A 10,335-nucleotide genomic window follows, 5' to 3' on the forward strand; every position below is an offset into this window, starting at 1 on the left:
CAATATGAACTAACCAGTACCCCGGAGCTCTTGTCTCTAGCTGCATATGTATCGAAAGATGGCCTAGTCGGCCATCACTGGAAAGAGAGGCCCATTGGTTGTGCAAACTTTATATGCCCCCAGTACAGGGGAACGCCAGGGCCAAAAAGTGGGAGTGGGTGGGTAGGGGAGTGGGGGGAGGGTATGGGGAACTTTTGGGATAGCATTGGAAATGTAATTGAGGAAAATACGTAATAAAAAATATTAAAAAAAAAGAATTATTAAACCTAAGACAAGTAGAACCTGAGGGACTCATCACTACAAGACTACAAAAAATGCTGTGTACTAGAAGTGAAAGGAGGATGCGATAGTTGTATTGACAACTCATAATACAGAAGACTTGAGAAGAGAATCTCAATGAGGGCTGTGTGGATTATACTACCTATGAGCACAGCTACAGGGGACTATCTTGATTGCTTATGATAACTGATGTGCCTACTGTGAATAGCACCATTTCCTAGGCAGGGGATCTTGGAGTGTGTAAGTCTGGACAGGGAACTGAGCACAACTCCGCATGCACACATTTCTTTCTCTCTGGTCTTGACAGAGGAGATGATTACATGCTTCAAGTTTTGGCTTTGGCTTCCATGCAATGAGAAATGTTAACTAAAATAAACCATTTCTCTAAGTTGTTTTAGTCAGGGTATTCTACCAGAGCAGTAGAATAGAAACTAGGAGAATTAACAACCACTTTCATGAAATCACATAGAAGTTACAGAAAAACAAACCAAAACCAAAAACCAAAACCAACTCCCCCAAACCAATCAAATACCACCACCACAAAAATCCAAGCAGAGCAGAAACACAAGAGAGAGAGAATGAATGAGAGTAAATTATCATGAAGAGTAGATAATTGAGCTATAGAATGGGCAACAGGAGAAGATAAAAAGTCACAGGCTCTAGAAAATTGGCAGGAAAAAAATTAACAAAATGGTAATCATGTCTTTGTCAGCAATAACGTTAAATATAAAGGATTAGGGTTCCCTAACTAAAAGATACAGATTGGTTGAATGGAGAGCAAACAAACCAAAACATGAACCCAAAACCCAATGATATGCTGCTAGAAACTCACTTCACTAGACAGATCACAGAATCTGAGAGTGCAAGGATAGAAGGTTTGTGTGCTATGGTTTGGGTCTTGGCTGTCTCCCACAGGCTTATGGGTTAGAGACTTTGGGAAGTGGTGGACCTTTTATAAGGTGGGACCTAGTTGGAAGTCTTAGATCAGTGGGAACATGTCCTTAAGGGGGACAGTGGATTCGAGCCTCTACCTTTCTGCTCTCTGACTCCCAGGTGCTAGGAAAGAAACAGCTTTCTTCACTACATACTCCAGCAATAGTATACCACCTTACAAAGTCCCAAAAGCAAATACCAAGAAACTACAGCTTGAAATCTCTAAAACTATGAGTCAAAATAAACATTTTGTCTTTCCAAATGATTTCTCTCAGGTATTATTATAGTAATGGAAAACAGATCACCATAACATGCAGAAACAAATCAAAAGTGAGTAGACGTAGCTACACTTGTATCAGGTAAAATAGACTTTAAGTCAGAAACCATAAAAAGAGATGGTGATTATATAAATGAAACTGGGCCAACTAAACAGGAGGAAGTAATAATTATAAATGTATATGTATAATATATATGACAAAGTATTTAATAAAGACATTTAATCTAACAAAGGAAAAGACTCTCAACCAACAGCAGTCAGGTACTGTTTTATCAATAGATAACTTTTAATGGTGAACAAGTCAATCATATAAATCAACAGAAACCAGACCTTATAGACATAATATACATTTACAGTCTATTTCAACCCAAAGCTGCAGAAACCACCCTTCTTACTATCACATGAAATACTCTATATGAAAAGTATGATAAGCTATAAAGCACATCTCATGAAATTCAAAGAAAATTCTGACTACAATGGAATAAAAGTAGAAATCAGTAGGAGGAACTTAAAATGTATCAGCTAAACAACATTCTTTTCAGGGAACAATGATTCAATGAAGAAGTCTAAAAGAAATGCAGACACTTCTTAAAACAAGGATAAAGTAAAAATTTAAACATGCTAATAACCAAGCTTACAAGGTATAACAAAAGCAGTACTAAGAGAGAAGGTTATACAAGTCAGTGCCCCCCCCCCAACCCAAAAAGAGCAAAAACTCAAATATATACCCTAATATTACAGCCAAGAAACTAGAAAGTCAAGCACAAACAAGAAATGCTTGGAGGAAATTTATACAAATCAAAAATTTTGAATGTTTTGCTTTGTTTTATTTAGATTTCAAAGCAATTAGCAAGTCCCTAGAGGAAAGCTGCCAATATACTGAAGAGAGGAACTGAAGCACTAAGTAGAAGAGTAGGAGTGTGGGGAGCTGAAGGGGATTGTTACTTGCTATGTGCTGAAATGCTTACAGTAGACTCACAGCAGGAGTGTGTGAAAGACACATCTGCAAGACAACTTACAATCTACGGTCATACTCTAGAGTAAGGCTGAACAGAAAAGTGATCTTTGCCAAACTCTGAGCTGTAGTTCAATGATCAGCACACTGCACTGGAGAGTAACCAATAACAACTGGCAGGGACTCTGTAACCATGCAATGTCACCAAGATGCTTAACAGTAATGTAACTCTCCTGACACTGAGATGTTGTAAAAACTTAGAGGCAGAGTCTTTCATTCGATCTGAATTATGAAAAGTTCTGTTAGTGAAAAGCATGAAGTCTGATTAACCACCAGAGGAGAACTAGTTAGAACCAGCCACAGATCTGGTTAGTGGTTTCCCACAACACTTACCCATTTTCTGTCTAACTAGGCATCTTTTTCTTCCATGGTTGGGCTTGTAATTTCTGTGGTGTGTGTGTGTGTGTGTGTACAGTATCACCCACTGCTTCCATAGCTTACCATAAGAGACACTTTGCTGGGAAAGTGGAATGGAACAAAAGGCAGCTGTGACCTGGCATAAGAATAAGTTTCTTGTCCTAATCATTTCTTCCCAGGGGCATTTAAGTTAACTTTTCTTTGTTGGGAGATGAAAATTCTACACACAAACACTTACCTGTTCCCATGAAGAAATCATATGACGCTCAGCAGGCAGCTTTTCTATTATGCTCACCTCTGTCACACCTGGGGAAGATTCTAGAAAAAGTAAAACAGAGTACAAAGTTGTAATAGACTTGCTTACATTTTGTGTTTTATGTTGATTAAGTGTTGATGACTGCTCTATGGCTAGCCAATCCTTCTGATGAGTGTTTACATCCCCCATGAGCAAAGGAAAGGACTGGCCGAGCCCCAAATCCCAGTACCATAACTTTGGAAGACACGGCATAACCCCAAGGAAGACCACCACCAGCACCTCTTCAATCTTCTACATTTATCTAGTTGAACAAAGGACAGAGATTCTAAACTTTCAGTGATTGCACACTGGACTTTAGTTCTTACAGTTAAGAAGAATGAGGAATAGCAGCACTTTAACTTTCTATAAGAAATCAGACTTATCCAGGAGTGGTGGCGCAGTGCTTTAACCCAGTACTCAGGAATCAGAGAAAGGCAGGGAGATATCGGTGAGACAGAGGCCAATATCGTCTACATGGCAAGTTCCAGGACAGACAGGACTACAAAGAAAGACTCTGTCTCAAAAAACCAGAGAACAACAACAACAAAAAGAAAGACTTGATTTCTAACATTTTTTTCTAAATATCTCCTGAACATATCATTCTATTTGACAGAGTTCAGGACTTAAAAACTAGTCTAAGCTAGGTATTGGCACCAACCTCTATTGGAAGTATTTGCCAGACTGAGGGAGTTGGATGTACCAGAAGTAGAGGCTACGCTGTGTTAGTGAGTTCCAGGAAAGCCTAGGCTGTGTATCAAACAGTGCCTAAATAAATGCAAGACTGGAGTTGGGGAAAGGACACAATAAGAGAATCCATAAAAAAAAGGAAAATAAAACAAAACACTGCCAGCCAACTAACAGAAAGATAAAAAGAAATGATTCAACCCTTACCACTTTCACAGTGCCATGTTAACATCCTTAATTTCAAACTGTAGACATCTAGAATTCTGAGTCCATCCTTGTGTTTATATATAATTTTTTTTCAAGTTCCACCTCCACCACAAAACCACTTTATTCTTGCTAGCAGTGATCTCTAATTTTCATGACACCATATCCTATGCAATGTAAGGTAAATGCTACATGTTTACATTTTGAGCTGTATACCGATTTTTTAATATGGAATCTAAGCATAATATCAACAAAACTTTAATGAGTTTTTGATGTGCACATATATATGTGTATTTTATGCATGTGAATGTGCATGTAAGCTCAAGGTTGACTTTAAAAGTCCTCCTTGATTACTTTCCACCTTATTCACTGAACCAAAGTCTCTCAGTTGAACCAAAGCTCTCTGATATGGGCTAGTATACCTAGCCAACTTGTGCCAAGGTTCCCATTCCCACCTTCCAAGTGCTGGACTTCTAGGTGGGCTGCCATGCCCATCTGAGAGTTATGTGGATTCTGTGAATTCAAATTCTGCTCTTCATGCTTGCACTGTAAGATTAAACCACTGAACCATCCATCTCTCCAGACCCTGAAATGAGTTTTAAACTCTCTAGGAATGTGGCATTCTTTTAATACAAGTTTATGTGGATGACTGATCTTGTTATTATGCCAGGGCCCTTTCTATAGATCATGAGAATTTCTCCAAGTTGTCAGAAAACTCAAATCTTGAAATGCAGGAACCGATCAATGTAGGAACTAAGAATTCAGAACCTGACCAGTTGTAATCTTTACATAGTCAGTAGATACTTGAAAAGAGGTGAGTCTTCACTTTCCTCTGACTTCAGTAAGAGAAAATACTACTACTTTTGCAGAAGAAGGAAAAATTGAAGTGTTTTTAAAAAGCTAATACTTACTATAGAATTACACACACACACACACACACACACATTTTACTTTTAATGTTTTAAGATACTAAGAGTATGTTGCTAAAACTGAAGCATATAGGTGAGTCTCTCTACGTCTTTGGAAGTCGGGCGGGAAGATGCTGTCTATTCCTTTGGTGGCAGTTGTATAGTGATGTATTTTAGCTATATCTATGGGGAGTCTGGTGTCTAAGGTTGCAAGAAGACACACAATCACCCACTGTTTACACTCCATGTGGTCGCTTAGTCTAAAGTTGGGTGGTATCAATTTCTTCCATCTTTGCATGCTTACATCACTTCTTCCTGCAAGGTAATCTTTCCACCTTCTTGAATTTATAGAGTCGGTTTTTCTTCTGCCCCAACCAAAAAAACCAATAAAGACAAGCTATGCCAGTTTTACACTTAAACTTTAAGACAACAGAAAGTTTTCCTTTTCCTTTCTTTGAATCCAGAGACACCATACAATAAATCCAAGCCATTCTGATAAAAGAAGCAAAAAAGAACATTGGGGGTGGGCAAAGGAACACTGCTCTCTGCCCTTTTTCCCACGGAACTAAGCAGATTGTGGTGGAACACCCTGCTTTCCTTATGGGCCTCCTCAGACCCCCCTCCTAGCTCATCCCTAAGCCTAAGTGTGAGCTCTCAATACCTAGAAGCACATTGTACTGGAGCCTCCAGTGGCCACAGCTATCACGATACCAGAAGAACTTCCTAATAGGGAACACACGGCTACCACACTGTCCTGAAAGACAGAAAGGGTAACAAACAAGGGAATACAACATCCACCTGCAAAAGGACAAGACTAGATTCTCAGCACCTAGTATTACGACCTTCCAAAACCCAGATGGCCTAAAGCACAGTCAATAACATCCAGGACAATGTATGTCTCCACCAGAACCCAGCAATCCTGCCACAGCAGACCCTGAGTACTGGAGCATAGCTGGAATAAAGACATAGACCTTAACATAGCTTTTATGAATATGACAGAGGTCCTTAAAAAGGAAATGAAGAACTCCCTTAAAGAAATCTATAAAAACACAACAATGGAAGGAAATGACTAAAACATTCAAGATCTGAGAGTGGAAATACAACCAAAAAAGAAAACCCAACCTGTGAGAAATCTGGAAAGGAAAACTTTAGGAACATGAATAGGAACCTCAGAGACAACAGAATACAAGAGATGAAAGAAAGAATCCCCACTATTGACGAAACAATAGAAGAAATGAAAGTGTTAAATTAAAAAACAAAATCCTGTAATGACACATCCAGAAAATCTGGGACACTATGAAAAAAACAATTCTAATAATAATATGGATAGAGAAAGGAGAAGCAACCCAGGTCAAAGGTGTAGAAAACATTTTCAATATGATCATAGGAGGTTTAACTAACCTAAAGAAGATGCCAAGATACAAGAAGTATATAGAACACCAAATAGACTGGACCAGAAAAGAAAATCCTCTAAGCACAAAATACTAAACATACAGAATAAATAAAGACTATTAAAACTATGATGGAAAAAGACCAAATAATATATAAGGCAGACCTTTATTAATTGAATAACACCTGACTTCTCCGTAGAACGGCCTGGACAGCTGTCTTACATACTCTATGAGACCACCTCAGACTACTATACTCAGCAGAACTTACAATAGTGGAGAAAACAAGATATTCCACTATAGGAGGAGCACGGTGGCCTCTGTATAAATGCCAGGGGCCATGCAGCCAAAGGCAACTCCTGCAGGAGGATCTAATTGAAGACTGCCTAAGACACCAAGGATTGCTGTCACAGACTATGCCAGCCAATTGCTGCTTGGAAGAGATACTTGCTTGGAACCAATGGGATGCGGGTGGAGGGCATAAAGGGTGCTCCTGTGGATTACTAATGAGCTGTGGCAGTGTTCTCACCTGCTCCAGGAGTCTGTGCCTTTGATTCTGCACCACCTTGTCTCCAACCCCCAGTGACAAGTAGGGCCGGGTAGTGGGTGGTCCAGGGCACAGGCAGCATTCCATGATAAAACCAAATTTAAACAATATTTGTCTACAAATCTATCTTCACAGAAGGCACTAGAAGGAAAACTGCAACCTAAAGAGGTTAACTATTTACCGCTCTAATTGACAGTGTAAACCTGAGAAAGCAGGGCCTAAATATGGGGCAGACTAAAGTCTCATGCAATAGACAACTTTATTCAGAGCATCCGACAATGTATACTCTGAGGTTAAGAAAAGTCAACTGGGTAAAGTTTACAATCATAAGGACAAGCCACATGTGGCACAAGCATGTTTTTCCATAGGGGCATATAAACAAATAACCAAATGCCAGTTGTAAATAATCTGAAGGAAAACTCATTACTATCTGCTACACGTGGAAAGGGCATGAAAGCACATTCTAAAAGAAAGAAGAAAGCTTACAAAGCCATGGAAACTAAACATCTCTCTACTTAATGAAAAATGGGTCAAGACGGTGTCAAGACAAATACTTTCTAGAATTCAATTAAAATGAATGCACAACATACCCAAACTTATGGACACAATGAAGACGGTGCTAAGAGTAAAGTTCATAGCATTAAGTGCCCACATTAACAAAACAAAACTTCAGAGATTTTGCACTAGCAAATTAACAGCATATTTGAAAATTCTAGAACAAAAAGAAGAAATTGACCCAAAAGTAGTATTCAGAAAGAAATGATCAAACCCAGACTGAAATCTATAAAATATAAACAATATAAAAGAATCAATGAAACCAAGAGTTGGGATTTTTGAGAAAAATCAATAAAATTAAAATACCTTTATCTAAGTTAATTAAAAAGCAGAGAGAATATTGAAATTAAGAAAACTGGAAATGAAAAGGTGGATAGAACAGACACCTAGGAAATTCAGAGAATTATAAGGACACACTTTAAAAACTTCCACAAAATTAGAAAATCTAAAAGAAATGGAAAATTACCAAATCACCAATCAAGATCAGATAAATATTTAAATAATCTTATAACCCCTTGTGAAATAGAAGCTGTCCTTAAAAGTCTCCCAACTAAAGAAAGTTCAGGGCCAGATAGTTTTACCAGACTTCCCTTTTTTTCTTTTTCTGTTTTTGGGTTTTCGAGACAGGGTTTCTCTGTATAGCCCTGGCTGTCCTGGAACTCATTCTGTAGACCAGCCTGGTCTCGAACTCTGAAATCCACCTGCCTCTGCCTCCCAAGTGCTGGGATTAAAGGCATGTGCCACCACTGCCTGGTTTTACCAGATTTTCAAAGAAGAGTTAATACCAAATATTCCTCAAATTATTTCACAAAATATAAACAGAAGAAACATTCATTTTATAAGGCCACAGTCACCCTGATATCTAAACCACATAAAGACTCAACAAACAAATAGAATTACAGACCAATTTCCCATATGAACATAGATGCAAAAACACTCAATGAAATACTTACAAACTGAATTCAAGAACATATCAAAAAGATATCCACTATGATCAAGAATGCTTCATCCCAGAGATAGAGGAATGGTTTAATATATGAAAATCAGCAAATATAATCTAGTCAACATTCACATAAATGCAAGAAATCAAAGCATTTCCACTAAAATGAGGAACAAGATAAGATTGTCCACTCTCTCTAACTATTCGATATCGTACTTGAAGTCTTTGCTAGAGCAATAAGAGAACTGGAAGAGGTCAAAGGGACACAAACTGGAAAGGAAGAAGTCAAAATTTGATTGTTTGCAGATGATAGGATCGTATACATAAGTGGTCCTGAAAGTTTCACTGGGAACCCATTCAAACTGCAACACAATTCTTCACTGATCTTGAAAGAACAACAGTTTTCACCTTCATATGGAAACACAGAAAACTCAAGATACCTAAAACAATGCTGAATGACAAAAGATATGCAGGAGAAATCATCATTGCCAATGTCAAGTTGTACTATAAACCTATAGTAATGAAAAGGGCACAGTAGCGGCACAAAATAGACATGTTGACCAATGACATTGAATTGAAGATTCAGACATAAATCTACACACCTATGGACACCCGACTTTTGATAAAAATCCAGAAATAAACACTGGAAAACTTGTGCTGGTCATACTGGATGGCTGCATCCAAACAGATCTATACTTAACACACTACACAAAACTCAACTCCAAATTGATTAAAGACATCAACATAAAACCAGATACACTAAACCTAGTAGAAGAGAAAGTGGGGAAAAGCCTTAAACTTGTTGGCACAGGAAAAGACTTTCTGAACAGAATACCATTATTAGTACAGGCACTAAGATCAATAATTAAGAAATTGAACTTCAGGAAACTGAAAATTGTCTGCAAGGCAAAGGATACTATTATTTGACAAAGCAGCAGCCTAAGGAACGAGAAAAAAATTCTTACCAAGTATACATCCAATAGAGGCCTAATAGCCAAAATATATAAAGAACTCGAAAAACTAGATGTTAAGAAAACAAATAACCCAATTAAAGAATGGATGACACAAACAGAGAATTCCTAAAACAGGAAATGTAGCAGCTTGTGTGCTCATGATAATTATGTTATCCAAAAACCTTCTGCAGTGTGCACACATAGGCAAAGAAAGCCTGCCCCCACTTGACTCTGATTGGGAAATAAAGTTGCCAGCAGCCAATGATTGGGCAGGGAGACAGAGGAGAGACTTTTAGGATTCCCAGGCAAGAAAATCAGGAGAGAGAGAAGGGATTCCCAGGACTGACAACATTGGGAAGGAGCAAGCGGGAGAGACGGCCAAAATATAGGTGCAAAAGGCAAAGCAGCCCCAGAAGGGCTACCCAGAAGGGTCAAGGGCAGCAAAGATAGAATATAGATTTAGTATTAACTTAGGAAGGGGAAAGTGTGCTAGCTGTGGGGAGGTTTGGAAGTGCCTAGCCATTGAGCTAGTTAAGGCATATTAAAAATAAGCCAGCATATGTGTGTCTTTTATTTGTGAACCCAGGGCTCTTGGGCAGGTGCACAAGAGGTGTGTGCACCAGAAGGGAGCATAGAGTGAACTTTAATAATTTACCACTACAAGGAAACTCTGAAAGAAATATTCAACATGCTTATATATGTGGATATAAGCTGTTAAGTCAATGATAACCAAGCTATCATATATAGACCCAGAGAAGTTAGGTATAGAGTAAGGGACTGGGAGTTGGTGTAGGCACAAAGATCTCATTAGGAAAGGGAAATGCAAATCAAAACTACTTTAAGATTTCAACTTACATCAGTCAGAAAGGCCAATAAAACAAGTGACAGCTCATGCTGGTGAGGATGTAGAATAAGGGGAACGCACATCCATTGCTGGTGGGAGTAAAAACTTGTACAGCTGCTATGGAAATCCGTTCCTAAGGAAGATGAGAATCTACCT

General features: G+C 38.5%; 1 protein-coding gene across 1 annotated transcript in view; it reads right to left on the reverse strand.

Moving 5' to 3' along the window:
* The window catches only part of Tpgs2 (tubulin polyglutamylase complex subunit 2), a 31,256-nt gene that overhangs the window by 15,808 nt on the left and 5,113 nt on the right, over window positions 1-10,335 (reverse strand). Inside the window, exon 2 of the mRNA XM_021150475.2 lies at window positions 3,100-3,179. Coding sequence (XP_021006134.1) covers window positions 3,100-3,179 — 80 coding nt within the window. The remainder of the gene's footprint in view (window positions 1-3,099; window positions 3,180-10,335) is intronic.

Source organism: Mus caroli, chromosome 18 (assembly GCF_900094665.2).
Source record: "Mus caroli chromosome 18, CAROLI_EIJ_v1.1, whole genome shotgun sequence".
NCBI lineage: Eukaryota > Metazoa > Chordata > Mammalia > Rodentia > Muridae > Mus > Mus caroli.